General features: G+C 37.1%; 1 protein-coding gene across 1 annotated transcript in view; it reads left to right on the top strand.

The window, feature by feature from the left end:
• Positions 1 to 21,345, top strand: part of PRKCI (protein kinase C iota) — a 67,854-nt gene extending 46,509 nt beyond the window's left edge. The window contains exons 9-18 of the mRNA XM_059163498.1: positions 2,508 to 2,684; positions 3,124 to 3,221; positions 4,443 to 4,529; positions 6,366 to 6,501; positions 9,529 to 9,616; positions 10,839 to 10,964; positions 11,523 to 11,602; positions 14,126 to 14,215; positions 14,586 to 14,701; positions 18,767 to 21,345. Coding sequence (XP_059019481.1) covers positions 2,508 to 2,684; positions 3,124 to 3,221; positions 4,443 to 4,529; positions 6,366 to 6,501; positions 9,529 to 9,616; positions 10,839 to 10,964; positions 11,523 to 11,602; positions 14,126 to 14,215; positions 14,586 to 14,701; positions 18,767 to 18,854 — 1,086 coding nt within the window. The 3' untranslated portion in view covers positions 18,855 to 21,345. The remainder of the gene's footprint in view (positions 1 to 2,507; positions 2,685 to 3,123; positions 3,222 to 4,442; positions 4,530 to 6,365; positions 6,502 to 9,528; positions 9,617 to 10,838; positions 10,965 to 11,522; positions 11,603 to 14,125; positions 14,216 to 14,585; positions 14,702 to 18,766) is intronic.
• The last annotated feature ends 315 nt before the right edge of the window (positions 21,346 to 21,660 follow it).

Below are 21,660 nucleotides of genomic sequence, written 5' to 3'. Positions count from 1 at the left end.
ATGTTATGATTTCTTCTTTGGTCAGAGCATTATTTTCAAGTATACTGGTTTTTACATATTTGGAAAAAAAATTTTTTTTTTGAAAAATTTTTTGACTTCTAACTTAATTCCTCTATAAATCAGAAAATGCGTTGTATGTGTTCTCTGCCCTTTGAATTTTTTTGAAATATGCTTGGAGGCTAAGTTACATAAACATTAGTATATGTTCCATACATATTTTCTAATACAGTATGTTTTGTAGTTATTGAGTGTGGTGTTCTGTACAGGTCATTTAGGTCAAGATTATTAACAATGTTACTCCATTTCTATTGCCTCACTGACTATTCTTTCTCAACCACAAGGTTACATTGTGGATATGTCTGTTCCTTGTTTGTTTTGTTAGCTTTTGCTTTATATATTTTGAGGCCATGTTATTGAATACATACAAATTTAGAATCATAATACTTCTATTGGATTAACCCTTTTTTATCATGAAATATCCCTTTCTGTTTTTAGTAATGCTTTTTGCCTTAAAATTCTTATGTTAGGTAATTGCTATGTAACAAATAATTCCAAAATTTAGTGACTTAAAACAACAAGATTTATGTCATAGTTTCTATGTGTCAGGAATCCAAGCATGACTTATCTGGGCCCTTTGCCTCAGAATCACATACAGGCTACAGTCAAGGTGCTGGCAAGGACTGCTATTACCTCAAAGCTTGACTGGGGAAGAAGTTACTTCCATACTTATCTAATTGTTGACAGGATTCTGTCCTTGCCACATGGGCCTCTCTATAAGGCAGCTTATAACAAAGTAGCTTACTTTATTTCATCGGAACAAGTAAGCCGTAAGATCCAGAGTGTGAATGCCAGCAGAGCAGAACTCAGTCTTTGGTAACCTAATCTCAGAAGTGACATCCTATTGCTTTTGCATCATTTTTTTAATTACAAGCAAGTCACTACATCCAGCCCATACTCAAGGGGAGGGGATAACACAAAGGCATGAATACTAGCTGGTGGGAATCATTGGGGGACATATTAGAAGTCAGCCTGTCACAGTAGGCTACAATTACTTTGTCTTTTATTGGTTTAGCTACAACTATCTTTTGGTTAGGATCATGACCTGAGCTGAAGGCAGATGTCTAACCTACTGAGCCCTGTACTAGTGTTTTTAAATAGTCTTTATTTAGGTTTATCCACATTTTTTTCTTTTTGTTCTGCATTCCTTCCTGTATGTCTGTCCTTCCATATGAGATTCTCTTTCTTCTTGAAGAACTCAATATTTCCTTTAGTGAGAGGCAACTAGTGATGGACTTCTTTAGTTTGTGTTTGTCTGAAAATGTTTTTATTTCACTTTCATTTTGAAGGCTATTTTTGTAGATAAGCAGCGTATTTAGATCCTTTGACAGTGACATACCACTGGTTTCTGCTTCTGCCTTGTTATTGATTCTGTGAAGGTGTTGTGCTTTTGTTCCATGTCATTCTCTTTTACAGTTTACAGTTAACCACATTTAAAGCCTGTAGATTGCCTTATCTCCTTAACATTCTGTGCTTTCTTAATCTGCTCTAATCTGATTTCTTTCACTCCTCTTTATTTATCCTTATTACCACATCAGATTTTTATTTCTAGATTTTTGTAAATGACCCTTCTCTTGAAACATCACTTTCCTTCAGTTTTCATAATACTTTTTTCTTCTGATTTGCACTTGTTTTTCTTAAAATTTGGTCTTTGCTTTTCTTGATATTCTTCACTTGAGAAAATTCATACTTAATTCTTATGGGTACATCTGTTGATTATATGCAGAGGATTTTGCAGATATGTTAAAAAAGATTATCTTCCAGTGTTCTCTATAAATTACTAGAAGCCTAAGTTTCTAGTTTCTAAGTTTCTAGTTGTAAATGAATTTAAGGCTAATTTTAATTTAAGGCTACTGCTCATTCCAAAGGAGCCTTGGTACTGTGTAGAAAAAAATATTTTCTACTAGTTAAGCTGTCTTATGCTTGTTTTCTGTCTATAGCTTTTTTGAAAGTGTCTCTGTCGTCGCATTAGTTCAGATGTCTTATATCAAGCTTCCAGTAGACTCTTTAATCTTGATATCCCATTGTAGCTTGTATCTCAGGATGAAAAACCAAGCCTATTATCTCAATAGCTCTGTCAATCTTATCCTGTGTGCACACTTTGTTTTTCTGTTAGTAGTACCTCCAATCTCCAGGTCATCAAAGTTAGTGTCATTTTTAAAATTCATGTATCTTCATTGCCTCCACACCCAAATTTTATCAGATCTTAAGATACCCTTTAACACTTCCCAGATTTCAACTTCCTGTGACTATCCCTCTGAGCTCAATTCATGAATTGATCCTACGTCCTGTGTAGTTAGATTATATCATTTGGAATGATGTAAGAAGAGAATTATTAAGAACTTAGAAGATATTTTAAAATCTTCTTAGGTATAATCAGGTGTTATAAATATAACGTATTACGCAAAATTTCTCCAGGCATAACTCTTTGATGTAAATGTTCTTGACAGGCAATGAATACCAGGGAAAGTGGCAAAGCTTCATCCAGTTTAGGTCTTCAGGACTTTGATTTGCTTCGGGTAATAGGCAGAGGAAGTTATGCCAAAGTACTATTGGTACGATTAAAAAAAACAGATCGTATTTATGCAATGAAAGTTGTGAAAAAAGAGCTGGTCAATGATGATGAGGTAAGTACAATGATTTATTATTTCTGAACTGTTAAATTGGATTAAGTGTACTATTTTGGAGAAAACCTCAGGGTTTGTGTCTTAAATTTCAGTCTATTCTAAATAAATGCTTCAGACAGATTACATAAGATAGATTTAATGTAATGTGATGATGACTAGATTTAAAAAAAATCAAAATCAAACCATATTATTAACAAGGAAATGTACTGGAACTTTGTAAAAGTTTTCGTAGACCATTTCATAATATTGAAAGATTTATTGGTGGTGTTTTCTCTTTGTATGTAGGCTCTTGTTTCATGTTGTTTCATGAAAATCAGTGCTTTTGATATTTGGCCTAGTTAGTAATTACATTTATGGTAATTGAATTACTAAGAATAAATTTATCATAGTTTTCATTATAATTCAGTTTGACATAGATTTCTTTCATATTTTGAAATAGGATATTGATTGGGTACAGACAGAGAAGCATGTTTTTGAACAGGCATCCAATCATCCTTTTCTTGTTGGGCTGCATTCTTGCTTTCAGACAGAAAGCAGGTAAGTTTAAAAGCTAATGGGATGATTACTGGGCTTTACACAATGAGAACTGCTTTCTGCTGTAAGCCAGAAGTGGAAGACATGGAGATGGAAGCAATAGTACTATGCTTAAAATTTCCTACTACTCAGAGTCTAATTAATCAGTGATACCATTTTAACACTGGATCAGCATTTAGCATTAGGAAATTACCTGCTTTAGGCAAAAAAAAGAAAAAAAAAAAAAGAGGCCAGATCATAAATATCTCCAAGAGTCTAGTTTTAGTTCTTAAAGCTTCCTAGAATTTAGCTAGAGGGAGAAATCCCAACTTCTTTACCTTAAGTAACAGATGAAAATGACTTACCTTGCAAATACTGAACTTGGGGTGAGAGTGAAAAGCTCTGGATTTTAGTGGTACTATTTTCAAATAGAAGAAAGAGTTTACACAACTGTGCTGGTTTGTTTTCTTGTATCTTCTGTGATTAAACAGCTTTCCACTCCAACTACCCTTTGTTTCCACCAAATTCCTGGAGTTTTTGTTAAGGGTAAATCTGTAGAATGCTCTCTGTGTTGTAACTGGTCTTTGTAGTGTTTAAGATGCAAAATGGCACTGCCTTATTTTGAATCTTGGTTTCATGTGCTCTCTGCTGTTGTTTATTTATTTTTTTAAGCCTGCTGACATGTAAAGTTCCTAGATTTAAGCCCTGCTGATTATTTCTTATTATTTCTTTTCTTTTCTTCTTCTTTTAAAAAAAAAAAATACTTTTGGGGCTCCTGGGTGGCTCAGTCGGTTAAGTGTCTGCCTTCAGCTCGGGTCATGGTCCAAGAGCCCTGGGATCGACCCTAACATTGGGCCCCCTGCTCAGCGGAGAGTCTGCTTCTCCTTCTCCCTCTGCCGGCTGCTCTGCCTACTTCTGCTCTCTATCTCTCTGTCAAAGAAATAAATAAAGAATCTTAAAAAGAAATACTTTTTTTCTCTCCAAGTTTTTATTTAAATTCCAGTTAGTTAACATACAGTGTAATATTAGTTTCAGGTGTAAGGTGTACAGTATAGTTTAGTAATACTTTCATACAACACCTGTTGCTCCTTGAGAGTACCCTCCTTAATCCCCACCACCTCTGCCCACCTCCCCTCTAGTAACCATCAGTTTGTTCTCTAGAGTTAAGAGTCCGTTACTTGGTTTGCCTCTCTTCCCCCTGCCTCATGTTCATTTGTTCTGCCTCTTATCTCTTCTCTGTTTTAGATTGTTCTTTGTCATAGAATATGTAAATGGAGGAGATCTAATGTTTCATATGCAGCGACAAAGAAAACTTCCTGAAGAACATGCCAGGTAGATGTGTACTGTTTGTGTTAGATTTTTGCTGGAGGTGGGGCTGGTGGGAGGGGGCGTTGTGGGAAGGGAATGCTATAGGACTTTTTATGTGTCTCTGGTTGAAAAGAGTAGATAAATCATGTATTTTGATGCTAGTTAGTTTTTGTAAGTCATGTAGGGGCTAAGCTACAAGTTAGTTTACATTATAATATATCAATTACATGTAATGTTATATACATATTAATATAAGCAGTTGAAAAGTATAAACAGTGTTAAAGGGGGAGCCTTTAGTTTTCTAAACCCAGTTATTTTAAAATACTTTGTCTATTCAATATCCACAATTGAAACAATTGATGAATTTATAAACACTTACTCATCTAAGGTTTGCAGTGCTCTCTGACAGTTTTTCATTGATTATTATTTGTATATACTTGAGAGTAATAAAATAATTTCTTTTAAGCTATTATGTAATTCTGAATTATAATTTCTGAATTGTTCTGCCTTTGGCTTTTTTTTTTCCTCTAATCACATACCTATTGATAAATAAAAGATCATTAAATATTATTTATTTATTTAATGTCTCTAATTTGATATTATTATATAAGATTGTAAATTGTTTATATGTTGGAGGAATTAGGTGGGGAAGGGTCATGGCCTTGGATAAGTTTAATTCATCTGTGCCATGTTTTGTTTTGTACTCAGAATTAGGAATAATTCACACCCTTTAGTGGTCCATAAAAGTAAGGCCAAAATGAAGCATATGAGTATGCATATGCATGTGATGAAGGTTAAAGATTTTATTTTTATAAATACTTGTTCAGTGAAAATCTTGTTAGGACATTGATTATTTCTTACCAAAAGGAGATAATATCCTTCAATTTTGTAAGAAGGTAGAAATTATACTAATCTAATCTTGGGCCAAACTGTGTTTGGGTTTGTTAATTTCCTGTATGTTCGTTTCCTGTATTTAGTCTTTATTAAATGATCACCCTTCATAGCAGAGCCACAAATGATATTTCTGATTGTGACCATAGCTTGAATTTGTTCCTTGTTTGTTCTGTTGGACTTGGGAGAAGTAGTTTTTACTGTATCAGGTGCCAGTTCTGGTTTTATTTCATCCTTTTCTGGGAACCAAATTACAAAATAAAATCTCAGGTTCTCTCTGCATAGAATTAAGTAGCTGAGAAGGTATGTGTTAGGTACCTCCAAACATGATCATGGTAACATTCACCAAAGTAGCCGTAAACCAACTTGGGTGTTTCGTTTTCATTATTCAGGTCAAAAGTTCTGGTAATCTACCAGTGGGTTAGTGGCAGATCTAAAAAGCTCTTTAACATTAAATGGTATGGTTGTAGAAGAATTTATTTTAATTCCCTCTCTAGAATTTTGGTATGGATTTTGAGTAGTTTTAGTAGGACTTTTAGCATTTTTTCTATTCTAGACCAATCAGTGATTCTTAGCATTTGGGGAGATCATTCTTAGAGAAGTGGTGAAAGCTGTGGAAATCCTATAGAAGATGTACAAGTACACATATACATACAGCTGTGCTCTGGTTGTAGCAGTGTGGACTGCCCAAAGTCCAGCCAAGGACCCAGATTAAGAGCTCCTGTCGAGACTAGCAAATTAAAAATTTTATGACTTTAATGTAGGCTGGAACTTTTATAATTGTGTTTTGGGCTCAGATATTTTAAAGTAGTACTTCAATTTGTGTTTTGGTATTATTTCTAAAAAAACATTGGGAGAAAAATATCTTTTAACACGATTTTGGTGTTTTCATTTGCAGATGGGAGTAGGACTTCTAGAAACTTAAAACAATTTAAAAATTTGAATCAAATGAGTTATTTTTCATTTTAGATTTTACTCTGCAGAAATCAGTCTAGCATTAAATTATCTTCATGAACGAGGGATAATTTATAGAGATTTGAAATTGGACAATGTATTGCTGGACTCAGAAGGACACATTAAACTCACTGACTACGGCATGTGTAAGGTGAGGGAAATTTCTAGTTAATCAGAAGGTCTCAGCAGCTCACAAAATTCTTTTGGAAAATAACAATATTTAAAGTTGAGGAAATGACTGCTACTTTGGGGTGCTTTTTGGGATTTTAGCACAAGGATATATATATACATATTTTCTAACCATTTACAAAATTCTGTATTTTCTGTGAGTGTATATGTGCTATAATAAGAGTTAATTTCTTTTTATTGTCTGTAAGCTTTTTATCTTGAATGTTGTGATACTACAGAAGAAAATTTGAAAATAAAAATTGTCTGCAATCCCATGACTTTAACGTAACTACTTACATGTCACCCTCCAGTTTTTGCTATTTAATTGTAACTTTTGATGATGCATTAAGGATTTTATCAGGAAATCTGTCAGTTTTTTTATATTTAAAGTTTAAATATCTGACATGAAATATGGTAGAACAAAATAAGAATTTCAGTTACTCTCAGGACATGTCCTTTATTTCTTGGTACTTTATTCTTTCTGTAACAGTGTTTCATTTAAGGGTCCAGTGTTTTTCCACAAAATTTGTAGGGAGGTACTCTCCTTGTTAAAAGTAGCTGGGACAGAATTATCCTCACAGTAATATGGCAACAAGCATGTAAATGTGTGAATTACATTCCCCCATTCACCGGAGAGAAGTGCCTTCAGAGCTTGGAGGTTATTTAAATGTTAACATTAAGACTCTCTAATAGTATTGAAGATTTGACCTTATTATCTGTTCAGCAACATGAGAAAAGAAAATCTTTACCTAAAGTACTTTTGCTTTTAGGTACAAAACTCAGGCATTTATCTTTTCTTATATTCAATTTCTGTTTCCTTAAATTATTCTATCACACAAATCTTTAGTCACAAACATATAGAGATTTAGTAGGCAAACCCCTATGTACCCATCACTGAGATTTGTGATACCTTTTTCATCTCTCACTTTTTTTTTTTAAAGATTTGGTTGATTTATTAGAGAGAGAGAGAGCATGAGATGGGGGGTGGGTAGAGGGAGAAGGAGAAGCAGATCCTCTGCCGAGCTGGTAGCCCAACACAGTTCAATCCCAGGACTCTGGGATCATGACATAAGCTGAAGGCAGATGCTGAACAACTGAGCCACCCAGACACCCCTCTCCATCACTTTTTCCCCAGAGGATTTTTTTCTTATTTCAAAAGAACAATGACAATAATATAAAAGTCAACAACAAAACCATGAGGAATGCTAACCTTATTATAAAGTGTACATATTAAAACAATAATGAGACTTAATTTTTACATGCCAGATACTGGTTTTTAAAATTAAAATAGTCTACTTACAAGAGTTTAAAGTAATGGGTATTCTTCTGTATCATTGGTGAGTGTATGCATTGTTACGATCTTGTGGATAACAGTTGGTGGGGATATATCAGGATTCTTAAAGATGTACAGCCACACTCTTCTCTCTAGTACTTCTGCCTCTGTGATATTCTGAGTACATATTTTGGTCTATGAGGAAAAGTTTGTGACCCGGTTTTTTTATTGTAGTTCGTGATAAATATTATAAATAATCTAAGTGGCCACTGGTAAGAACAATGATTAGGGAAACTATGGCATGACCACAGAACAGAGCATTGTGAAATCAATAAAATGTTTACCAGAAGTTCATGACCATGTAATATGTTTAGAATGTAACATTAATTAAAGTTCTAAAGTATAGCATTGTCTAATTCTATATGCTTTGTTCTCTTATGTGGCATTACACATTTATTTTGTTCACCTTTGTGTATTTTTTAAGTTATTATAATGGGTATGCATTACTTAAACAATGAAACTCACAAAAATGAATTGTCTTTCTCTTGCTTGCTTAATTGTATATTTAGTATTATTTAGATTGTGTTTATTTTTTTAAGATTTTATTTATTTATTTGACAGAGATCACAAGTAGGCAGAGAGGCAGGCAGAGAGAGAGGAAGGAAAGCACGCTCCCCAATGAGTAGAGAGCCCTATGCAGGGCTCAATTCCAGGGCTCTGGGATCATGACCTGAGCTGAAGGCAGCTGTTTAACCCACTGAGCCACCCTGGCGCCCCTAGCTTGTTTTTAAACTATCTTTTTATTGTTGATTTCTTATTTAATTACTGTGGCCCGCAAATGGTCTAAATGATACAGGTTCTTTGAAAATATATTGAGGTTTCCTTTGTGACTTAGTATTTGATCAGTATCCCACATGTACTTAAAAAAGAATATATAGGGGCACCTGGGTGGCTCAGTTGGTTAAGCAGCTGCCTTTGGCTCGGGTCATGATCCCAGGATCCTGGGATCAAGTCTTGCTTCAGGCTCCTTGCTCAGTGGAGAGCCTGCTTCTCCCTTTCCCTCTGCTGCTCTGCCTACTTGTGCTTGCTCTCTCTCTCTCTCTCTGTCAAATAAATAAATAAAATCTTCATTAAAAAAAAAAGGATATATAATCTCTTGTTTGTATGCAGGGCATCTCTGTTCTTCACACCCTCTCTCCTTCCCTCCTCCCTCTCTCCTCACACGCACATAGATTACACATATTCTATATTATATTTAGCTCTGGCTTTTATCTAAATATTTTTCTGCTTACTAGATTTTTTTTTTGTCTGTATTATTTGTCATTTTCTGATAAATATGTGTTAAAATCACCTATCATGATTGGAGATTATATTATCAGTTCAGCCCGATGTGAGGTCAGTCCCAGGACCTTGGGATCATGACCTGAGCCCAAGGCAGACGATTAATGACTGAGCCACCCAGGCGTCCCTCAAATGTAATTTTTATCTTAACTGAATTCTACCAACAGCTAATGAGGACAGGTTTTCTTTAAGCTATTTAATGGCAACCTGTGATTTTAATAATATGGACAACTGTGCTAGTGGTATTTTACTTAAGCTTTATATATTACCATAGATGCTGAGTTTATATGATGATGAAATAAAAGAGATGAATTTAGAAGATAATTTCCTGTCTTACTATATTATTTCTCTCTCTCTCTCTCTCTCTCTCTTTTTTTTTTTTTTTTTTAATAAAAGGAAGGATTACGGCCAGGAGATACAACCAGCACTTTTTGTGGTACTCCCAATTACATTGCTCCTGAAATTTTAAGAGGAGAAGATTATGGTAAGAAATAAATAGGTGGTATTTTAGCTGTGTGCTAGATGGGTGGTTAAATGTGGTACCAAATGCACTGTATTATATTATAGTATTTAAATCCTAATCTTATTAATATAAACTTTCTTGATTCCCTTAAAACCTACATGAAAACCCTAAACTATGAAATCAGAGACAGTGGGACCTTATCAGTAGTTGAAGGTACAGATTTGAATAATATTTTATTAAGGGCAACACTAAAAGTATTAGGTACTAATATAAGCAGTTTATACATATTAATTAAGCCTATCAATAATCCTAGGAGGTAAGCACTGGTTAATTCCCATTTTTAGAGAAAGTTTAAATAACTTGTCCAAGGTCCTACAGCTAGAAAGTGGCAGAGTAGGGATTTAAATTTTAGCCATGTGACTCCAGAGTCACGAACCCCTAGAAGATTGTTTCTATTTCCTGGGGTGTTTCCTCCAGGAATCTGAAAAATGAGGGAAAGATTGACTGCTGGTCAGGAACCAGAGGATATATTTATCTTAAGCATACATTTGACTTCTTGGGTTCTGACCCTCTGATTTCAGCAGATGTAAAGGAGGATGGGTACTTCTGACAGCTGCTCATAATCTGATTCCAAGGTCCTTCAAGGATCTTTAATCAGCTAGCAAAAGATCAGGTTTCAGACCAACGAAAGTTATTCTCAAGTACAATTTAATTATATCCTCAAAAACAACGTGTTAGAAACAGATCATGAGTCTGAAATTACAGGCATACTTGAGAAAAGAAACTTCTGTTTCATTTCCAATATTTTATTTTTTAATTTGTTTTTAAAGATTTTATTTACTTATTTTAGGGAGAGTGATAGAGCGAGCCTATGCAGGTAGGGGGAGGGGCAGAGGCACAGGGAGAGGAAGAGGGAAAGAATCCCAAGCAGACTGCACTGAGCTGGTACCCGTGACCCTGAGATTGTGACCTGAGCTGAAACCAAGAGCCAGGTGCTTAAATGAATGAGCCACCCAGGGGTCCTTCCAATATTATATTTTTAAAGCTATCTTTTTGGTACCTCCCCTTTTTGAAAACTGAATTATTCCTATAATTGTCATTGCCTACCATGATAGTTACAATGCATTTAGAGTTTAGTTTTTCTTTATGTTTATTTTTTCATTATATAATAGAATGAATCTCAAGTTACTTTTGGGAATGCAGAAGAGATCATTTGTTACTTCAAAGAATTTCTTTTTTGAAGGTTTCAGTGTCGATTGGTGGGCCCTTGGAGTACTAATGTTTGAGATGATGGCAGGAAGATCTCCATTTGATATTGTTGGAAGCTCTGATAACCCTGATCAAAACACAGAGGATTATCTCTTCCAAGGTAATTTACAGTATTTTATAGAGATTCTCCGTGAATAACCTATTCTAGAGCATGAATGAGGATGGCTCACATTTTTACTTTGAGTAAGAAAGAGGAAAATAATTTGGACAGTGTACTTCTTAATATGTGAGTCTTCAATTTTTTTAAAAGATACATCTTCCTCCCTCTCTACCTTCAGTCCATTTGCCAACTACTCTCTCATACTCAAAAATAAAACAGAGTTTCTTTTAGATTGTGTATCATAGAGAGTAGAGGAAGGAATCCTGTGGCTAGAGAGGACAGTCTTTTCACATGCACCCTGAGGGTGAGTTCATAAGTCCAAGAACAATATGGAGATAAAGTAGGGTACCAAGAATGTAAGGGAATCAAAAGGTGAAAAAAACAGGCCTGCGATTGGAAATACAGAGACTCGAACTGGATACAAACAAGCAAATACTGAAGTAATATATGTCATGTCTTATTTTTTCCGCTAGAGTGCCTTATGTTCTTGTAATAAAAATGTAAAGATTGAACCCATGTAAAAGTTAAATATATAATGCCGTAATTTTGTCTTTCTAGTTATTTTGGAAAAGCAAATACGCATACCGCGTTCTCTCTCTGTAAAAGCTGCAAGTGTCCTGAAGAGTTTTCTCAACAAGGTATAAATCGCATATAACAATCTTTAGTGGTTTATCTGTATGTAAACGAAACTGTAAGTAGAGGGTCAGGCAATGTAACATTCCAGAACATCGGAGTATGTGATTCAGTTAGGTCTGGAATTTGTCTCTTCACCAAAGAATAATTTGACAGCGTCAGATCGTGAGATGAGTTGTCCTTTCCATTTTGGCGATGTAATTCACCCCCAGCTATATATTACATATGGTGTTTTTAAGTAAATGATATATATCAGGTACACAATGAGAGAAAAATTATAGTCTTTGGGGATAGCCTCAGTGGTACTCCTAGCTCCAGTACTCAGTTTTCTTTGGGTTATTACTCAAAGTATTCCCTACAGATGATCATGTCAAAAGCCCAAGATAAAATTCAGAAGAAATGAAGTGCTATCATTGGCCTTTAAAAGTCTGAAGATCATTCAATTATTTGTTGTTGTTGGTAGGTTAGAAGAGTTTTGGGATCTAAGATTATGATTCTGAACAGTTTTTACTCACAACACTTCTAACACCAAATGTGTAGGTTTTCCCCCACACCAACAACCAATTCTCCAGCTCTCCAGACATACTGGGTGTCCCACAATTCATTTTTGGGGGCACTAACTTCCCAGAGTTAACATCAGATTCCAGGGGTTTAAGGGCTCAGGCTCACAAGACTGTCTTCACTTCAGAGGCCAGTCACAAGTACTGAGCACCCACACTTCTGTGTGACTTGGCTGCAAAGTTGGGGGTTCCCACAACCCTCCCACGTCAGGTTTGAGAATTTGCTGGAATGGCTCACAGGACTCTGGGAAATAGTTTCCTTGCCATCACTAGTTTGTTATAAAGGATACAGTGCACAACCAGATGAAAAGATACACAAGGCAAGGTCCAGAAGGATCCTGAAAGCACGGGAGCTTCTGTCCCTGTGGAGTTGGGGTGCACCACCCTCACAGCACATGGGTGTTCACCAACCCAGGAGCTCAGGGGGTTCAGAGGGTTTTGTGGTGGTTCCATGACATTCAGCATGACTGATTAAATCACTGGCCAGTGGTGATTGAACTCCATTTCCAGCCCCTCTGAAAAGGAGGCTGAAAGTTGCAACTCTAGTAATCACACGGTTGCTTCCTCTGGCAACCAGATCCCATCCTGAAGCTATGACAGGCCCACCAAGAGTCACCTTATTAGCATAAACTAAGGTATAATCAAAAGCGATTTGTTATGAAAAATGACACTTCTGAGATTCAGGAAATTACAAGGGTTTTAGGAGCTCCGTCAGGGACCTGGGACAGGCCCCGGATATGCTGCTTACTGTATCACAGCAATCTTGGCAAATCGTAAATCTTACTTTAAATAAATTGTAGGTTAGAAGGTAGATTGATGTGCATTTACCTTCTCAGGTACATGTAGATAAGATAATGACGAATTTAAATAAAATAAGAAATTGAGGCTTTTGAGTACTTTATTTGAAGAAAGATTTAAAATGGAAATCTAGGGCGCCTGGGTGGCTCAGTGGGTTAAGCCGCTGCCTTCGGCTCAGGTCATGATCTCAGGGTCCTGGGATCGAGTCCCGCATCGGGCTCTCTGCTCAGCAGGGAGCCTGCTTCCCCCTCTCTCTCTCTGCCTGCTTCTCTATCTACTTGTGATTTCTCTCTGTCAAATAAATAAATAAAATCTTTAAAAAAAAAAAAAAAAAAAAAAAAAAAATAAAATGGAAATCTAAGTGTCAACACACTGAAAAATGAAGGTGAGAGGTTTTAATATTCAAAACAAAATGTCTTTTATTGGAAAGGAGGATGGTAACATGGTCTCATTCACAGTCATGAATAAGCCATGACTTTTTATAAGTTGCAGTCCCTCCTCGGTCCAGTGAGTCACCTAATGGTTGTGTCACTATTGTACACAGATGTTGGCTTGTTGCTGTAATTGGGCATAGGGCTTTTATTTATTTATTTGTTTGTTTGTTTGTTTGACAGAGAGAGAGAAAGAGATCACAAGTAGGCAGAAAGGCAGGCAGAGAGAGAGAGGAGGAAGCAGGTTCCCCACTGAGCAGAGAGCCCGAAGCGGGGCTCGATCCCAGGAACCTGGGATCATGACCTGAGTTGAAGGCAGAGGCTTTAATCGACTGAGCCACCCAGGCACCCTGGGCATAGGGCTTTTAAAATGAGCCAAGAACAGACTTGTGAAGTTTGGGGTTTGTATATTTTGACTAGCACTCTAACCTATGCCAAAGAAATATCAGGAAGCCACTCAAATGATTCTGGTGCTCTTTCCTCCCTTTTTCTTCAGCAAGGAGTGGACCTATGTCCACTAGAATCACATGATAGCTGAAGAGAAAGCCACAAGGAAATCTTGTCACAAGCTTCAGATACTCATTTAAGTCTTGTATTATGTTACATAGAAATAAAAGGTAGACCATACTGATTTCAGAAATAGAAGTATCATATAATAGACATGAAACCCAGGTCACAAGATGATTTATTCTAAAGCATGATACCCACTCACTTCTTGAAACATTTCTTCCCACCATAGGACCCAAAGGAACGATTAGGTTGTCATCCACAAACAGGATTTGCTGATATTCAGGGACACCCATTTTTTCGAAATGTTGATTGGGATATGGTATGTAAATTTTCATTGTTTTCTATGTTAGGTTTCATTATTATCTTGGGCCAAATTTTATTATCTTGAAAGAATGCTGAAAAACAAATCACAGCTTCAGTAACTTAAAACCACTCTTTAAAGTGCTTTTTAAAAAGCTTTAAAACAGTAATAGCTTGGAATACTAATTTAATGGACCAGGTTGTTGTAATATTAGTAAGGCCCGCATCAGTGTTTTGTAAATGATTTCCATCCTTGTGAATACTGTAGAGCCATTGCTATGAACGCACTGGGATAGGACGAGGAGGCATCTGAGGGCAGAGGAGAAATGTAGAGGTGGAATTTTTCTGGGAACGTAGGCTTGAGCTGTCATCTAATATGTCTTTTCTAGATGGAGCAAAAGCAGGTGGTACCTCCCTTTAAACCAAATATTTCTGGGGAATTTGGTTTGGACAACTTCGATTCTCAGTTTACTAATGAACCTGTCCAGCTCACTCCAGATGATGAGTAAGTAATTCCATAGACTGAAATATTTCTAAAGTTCTTTGGAAGTTTCACTGTTAGTGGCTACACAGTGCTTCGTTATCAAATTATAGTATGATTTATTTAGCCATTCAGTTATGGGGTATTTGAATCTATGACAGTCTTTTAAGTTACAACAGCCACCCTATTCTACTTTGCCTCCCATGCCTTATCTCAGATTCTCACAACAGCCTTGTAAATCGACTTGCTGTCCTCTTCGTCTTACAGACGAGGAAACTGAGGCTCAGAGAGGTGAAGCAGAGTTTCACAGTCACCAGGCAGTGGCGTCAGGACGCAAACCCACGTCTGCCCAAGGCCCATGCCCCTGCCGCTGCCCTGGGCTGCCCTGCTATGCCGATGGCCGTTTTTGTCTGAGTCCCTGTAGGTCACCTTAAGATAGATTCCAACAAAACGAATTAGGTCCAAGGGGATCACATGCTTCAGGCTCTTGATGTGTATTGCCAGATTGCTTTTTTTTAAAAGAGTGGTTTAGAATAATTTGGGGGTATTTGATCACTGACCTGTCATTACAGATTTGTTCTCTCATCTCGAGGAAGCCCTTCCTCCTCGGCATTATTTTTACTCACATCTTCTAATTCCTCTCACATGCCTCATGCAGCTGTTCCAGACTGTCTCTACATTTTAGAAGCCTTCAGTCCTACCCCTATGTCCCCCACCACAGTGGATCAGCCTTGCCTTACCTTGACTGCAAGGACTGGGACCTCCTGCTTTGAGCTTGCTCCCTTTTCATCGCTCACCAGACCACGGCGAGGCTCACAATTGCTCTCTTACCTCCTTTTCCTTCTTCTGGGTGCTTGGATGTCCCTCGTTTGCAGGGGGTGCCCCATTTCCCTACGTCTGTTTCCTTAGCTTCTCTGCTAGGATTTCATTTTGTCGGTTATGTCTGTTCTTCTGCCTCCTTTAATTTCTCTTTCCGGCTGCTTTTCTGCTACTCACCAACATGCTCCAAAATCCAAGTTTTCCCCCTGAATCTTAGCACATCTTTGAACCGTCACATTTTCTTACTTCATTTTCTTCCCAAAATAATTAATAGATGCTCATGGTAAAAGAAAATAAATAAGCAGCATCTCTCTCGAACTCCTTCGGAATAGTCAACGTCAATTGTCTTGTGCTTTCTTACTCTGGGCACTTCAACTCCTCGCAGTTTAACCTGTTCCTCCAGCGTCTGAAGGTTGAATTGATTTGTTAATTTCTGACTTTTAAAGCGTATTCTGATTCGTGTGATTCATTGTCATCTCCCCTGACGTCTGTACAGCATTTGGCGCTCACAGCCTTGCTTTGGTTGGCCCTAGCCATCCTGGTTCTGTGGCATCTCTGTGACCACTTGTCACCCTTTTTTCCCTGTCCCCTTGAGGCAGGGATGTTCCACGGTTCAGTTCACAACAGCCTTCTCTTTGCTGTGTGCAGTTTGTGTCTGGGGATTTCAGCCAGCCCCACAATATTGACACCAGCTCTTTCAGTGACTGCCAGCAAAATTGGCAAACAGTTGTTGAGCAAAAGGCACTGTGCTAAGTATTAGCCATTCAAAGACGATTAAGATGTAGGTCAGTCTCCCGAAAAGCTTCCTGTCTACTGAAGGAGAGATGTACCAATATCATTACTTCTGACAGCATCATGTGTTAGAAATCACACCAGATTCAATCAAAGGACAGGAATTTGTCCTGACACCACCTCTTCCCCGCTGGGTAACCTGGGTTTGAATGTCCTAACTTCTCTGAGCCTGTTTGTTCTCTTCCTGCCTGTGTTGCAAGGCCACTGTGAAGAATGAGAGAACGAGGGTTCTGGAGCACCTCGCCTCTCCACCCACTGCCTCTCCTGAGCTGCATTTCTGTCTGCTGATTTAAACGTCTCCCCTAGTTCGCCAGACAAGCACCTCAAACACAAACCCCTAAATACTTTCAGTAACGATGCTTGAGATGTCTGGCTGCATCCGTCAGAAGAGCACACGACTCTTGAGCTTAGGGTTGTTATTTCGAGCCCCATGTTGGTACAGAGATTAAAAAAGAAAGAAAAGTAATGATTCTTTATGGTCTCTTTTTCTGTTCTCAATCTGTTATTTTTATTTACCTTTTTCTGTTCCCTATGTCATCACGTATTTGTTCAGATTCAAAATGTCCATGATTATGGACCCTTCCTTTTCCTTAACAAACTGTAACACATTCAGCCGGCAAGTAAATCCTGTCTGTTCTTCCTTTACTTCACGACTTGCGTCAGATCCTTCATGTTCGTTCCCACTGCCATGAGTCCAGTTCGTATCTCTTTCAGCTCATACCCAGAACACGACCCCATCCTCCTCATTGGGCATCTTCTTGGCTTTGCCACCCATTCAGCCCATCTCACTAAGTAGCACTCCCAGTTCTGTCACCCCCTTGTCGGAAGCCTCCAGGGACCTCCTGCTTGCCTAGCAGATAAAATCTGTCCCCTAGGCCAGCAGTTAGAGCCTCCCACCCTCTCCTTCTGCCTGACTCCCTGGCCGTCTCTCTCTCTATGCTCTGTGTCTTGTTACTCTGCGTTCCCTGATGGTGTGCTCTTACCTTTGTTCATGCTGTTCCTCTGTATGCATCCTTCATCTTTATGTACTGGAATCTTCTCTTTCTTTCTGAGCTAGTTCAGGTGTAGCCAGATCTTTGATGAACCAAGGTGAAACTCCTCAGGGTAAACCTCACTGGCTTGAGCTAGCCATTATCTTCCTTTCAGATCACCTGTCATTTGTCATGCCTCTGTTCCTGTGCTTTCAACTCGAATAAATTACTTGCATTTTCTCAGACCCAACATCATCTTTCGTGATTCCATTCAGTATATGTTTATGTAGTGGATGCTGGTGTTTTCGATTTCTCCAACCAGAAGTCACCCTTTATTTTAGAACTGTGGTTCGATCCAGGCTTAGCTGTCCTGTATGAAACTCAGGGTGTACTGCTTTCATTTGTAGCTTTTTGTTTTATGACGTTCCTTCCCTCCTTGAAGGAAGGGACTGTATCCTGTGTAACTTCGTGCTCTGCCGTATAGTGTGTGCATTTTTTTTTTTTTGAAGATTTTATTTATTTATTTGACAGAGAGAGATCACAAGTAGGCAGAGAGGCAGGCAGAGAGAGGGGAAGGGAAGCAGGCCCCCTGCCGAGCAGAGAGCCCGACGCAGGACTCGATCCCAGGACCCCGAGACCATGACCCGAGCCAAAGGCAGCGGCTCAATCCACTGAGCCACCCAGGCGCCCCTAGTGTGTGCATTTAAGTATTAAAATACTCAGTAGTACTATTCTTACTGCATATTAAATTAGAAACCCAGTATAGCAGAATGCCAGCGTGTTTACACCCTACGACCCATTACCTCCTTGCAGTGTCTTTCTGGGTACCTGTCCCTATTGCCTTTTTTTTTTTTTCTGGGTACCTGTCCATATTTGCGTGTTTTTTTTTAAGATTTTATTTATTTATTTGACAGAGAGAGAGACACACACACACACAGTGAGAGAGGGAACACAAGCAGAGAGAGTGCAAGAGGGAGATGCAGGCATCCCTCTGAGCAGGGAGCCGGATGCAGTGCTGGATCCCAGGACCCCGGGATCATGACCTGAACCAAAGGCAGACACTTAATGACTGATCCACCAAGGGGCCCCTTCTGGGTTAAACCAGAAGGTTAACTTTTTCTGGGTCTTGCCGTCATCACCTTCCTGTTGAGGTGATGACTAAATTGAATGCTAATTCAGACCTGTATGTTCACCTATAGAGAGGAATGTTGTTCAGGTCAAAAGTTAAAATTAACTAGGCTTGTGACAGTTTGTGACTTTTTTATTCCTAGCCTTCAGTTTTGCACCACCTTTTAGTTCTAAACTTGCTTATGGGATTGTTAGTCTTCTTTTATTTTCAGTGCTCTTGGTTCTTCTAGAAAATGTTTTGGAACTAATCTAAACACTTAATAGATTTCCCCTCCATAATTTATGTAAATTAGCCTTCTTTTATTTTTTTAATTTTATTTTACCAATTAAATAAAAAGTTGGTTAGTTTATGAAAATTAATGTATTTTTCTTTCAACAGTGACATCGTGAGGAAGATCGATCAGTCTGAATTCGAAGGTTTTGAGTACATCAATCCTCTTTTGATGTCTGCAGAAGAATGTGTCTGATCCTCATTTTCCAGCTATGCATTTTGCTTGTGTTGCCATTTAATGCATGAATAAACTTGTTACCACCTGGGATACAATGAACCATTTTATATTTTTCACCTACAAAAAAGCACTCAATATCTTCTATTATTGGCTGTGAGAGTCAATTTATTACATCTAACTGTGAAAAAGAAAATGAAACTAGTTTCCAGACAGTGTCAACACTTAACTCTATTGGTAATCCAGCAGCCTACTGATGAGTAATGAAGTTGTCCTTTTGTTTAAAGAAACTACTTACCACCGCCTTTAAACAGAGAATCCGTAGCATTAAGGCACCTGGTGGGATTATATCTTAAGCCTCCGTAATTTTTTCATTCGTCACCTCACCTTGAAGTGTTTAATTTTGATATAAAAATATGATTCAAAAAACAGCAATTTATTATATTTCCTATTACTTTCTGAGTTGTTTGTGTTTAAAAATTCAGCTGTAAGTTTTATTGCCTTGGATAATTAAATTACTGATTTTTAAGGCAGCAGTTATTAAATTGGTAATAAAAGATGACTCTTGCTTTGAATTAGGGAATATGCATTCTGCTTGAGGGAGAAAAATGGGCACATTTTATTAAGCATCAGATTCCAATCATTAGCTGTTTTTGAAAAACTTATTAGAGTGATTTCTTTAGTATAGGGGCATTAACTTCTGAGCTTACCCCTTTTTAACTGGTAAGTTAATAAATGGCACGCAAAGAGCCAGGATGCTTTTGAATGGAGCATGTCTTAGCATATAGAAAGAAAAAAAATAGACATTTAAAATAGATACAGAAAAGTGCAATGGTGAGATTTCTTTCTTAGCAAATCCCATAGGTATTTTTTGTGATTTGATTTAGATAATAAGGAAGCGCTCGTTATCAGACTTATAAAAACATTCCATTATCCAGTGGCGACAGAATGTATGCTATTTTTTCTTATAGTTTAGTATACAGAAAAAGAATTTATCTTCCAAATAGTGGCTTAACCATACTCACTTCTTCACCAAAGCCCCATCATCCCTACTTTTGGACCCTGTTTATGGAGTCTTCAGTGAAATTTAAAAAAAAAACACGAATAAATATTAGGGACACGCACATATATGCACAATGTTTCCAGCTCCTTAAGTGAGTTTGTATTAAGTAGGTAACACAGGTAATCAGAGTGGAATACATTTCAAAGGCAGAGTTCTTCAGATTATTTTTTATTAATATTAGTGTTTAGCAATTTATTATTTAAAGGGATGCCAGTGATGGCATCTGTTTATTTTTTTTAATGAAAAGGGATATAAAAAGTAACCATAATCATCTAAGTTACTTACAGTTGTCCAGTCTTGGTAAAATTGAATTTGGGGGAAAGCTAGCTAGTTTTAAAACTAGAATGATTTAAAATTGATAGGCATTTAATAAATTATCTCTTTTTGTGATGCTACATTTTATTAGAAATGTAATTTTTCTGAAGTTTCTGGCCATATACTCATTTTTCTTGAAATAACTAAATCTGAAAGCAATGAAAACCTCAAAAAGAAAAAGTTTATATACGTGCCCATGTTTATATAACAGGTATATATGTTTTTCTTAATACCTAAAACTTGTTTTAAGAAGCAATATTCACTGCAAACCATAAACCCATAGAAAATTCTGACATGTCGGAAATGTATTTATGATCTTGCTTTTAAGTGGTACTGTTTCCCTTGGGCATTAGTTCTCAAATTTCAGAATGGGGAACAATCACCTGGGACATTGTTTAAAATGCACATTGCTGGGCCCACCTTAGAATTCTGTTGGGTCTTTGAACCTTATTTTGAGAAACACTTTCTTGGAGCTATTCTTTCATGTCCTGTAGTTATATATTAGAATATTTATGATAAGTTTTGAGAAAGGGGTAGGCAGTGAGTTACTATCTTATCTACAATTTTAAATAAATTTCAAATGACTTCTTCAGGTTAGATATCCCCCATCCCCCACGCCCCAAAAATCCCATCTATTTTCTATCAGGAGTGTTACAAATGATGAACATTTTTCTGTGATAAGGTTTTAACCATTATTCAGGGTGGTTTTTTGTTTAAAAAAATTTTTTTTAACAGATAAGATTTACCATGTATATTTTATACAAAACTGCATTACAAATATGTTTTTAATTGCATTGTTTTTTTGTAGTTTTTAAGTGCCATGCCAGTTCCTTTTATATTATATAGAAGTTCTCACAAAATACTCAATGGGAATAAGGCAGCTGACAGAATGGGATTTTGGTGTTCTAAGAAAAAATTTATTTTGCATAAGCATGTCTGTGGTCAGATCATTTACGTGTCTGCAGCCTGAATTGCATATCAGGTATTATGCTTGTTTAGTACCTGTACATTTACTTTTTAACTTTCGTTTTGATTTTTGTCATGTGGAATACTGCCTTTGTCATCATAATGTAATCTGTGTTTGTGTACCCGTTTTTTTACTTTAAAATCTTTAAATAAAATGTTTAATACTCATCAGGACTGGAACAGGTTTAATATGTAGCATTTCAGAAATTTATGTAAGAACAGGGTGCATCAGAATTTGTCCAAGAAAGAAAGTAGAAATTTTAGAGTTTGGAATTTTGCTCTACTTAAATTAGCATTCTGGTAGTACTCATGCCATAATCACAGACATTCATTCATAAAATATTGTTCAGTGTATTTTTAAACTCACTCTTCTATGTATCCCTGCTATTGGAAAACAAATTAGTAGAAATCAGCTGAAGTAGAGCATTTTAACTAGTTTTAAAACTGAAGCAAATTTGAACAGATTCCGAATAGGTTTTTCCC

Source organism: Mustela lutreola, chromosome 2 (genome assembly GCF_030435805.1).
Source record: "Mustela lutreola isolate mMusLut2 chromosome 2, mMusLut2.pri, whole genome shotgun sequence".
NCBI lineage: Eukaryota > Metazoa > Chordata > Mammalia > Carnivora > Mustelidae > Mustela > Mustela lutreola.
Note: the sequence above shows the minus strand (reverse complement) of the source record. Positions and strands in the feature narration are given on the sequence as shown.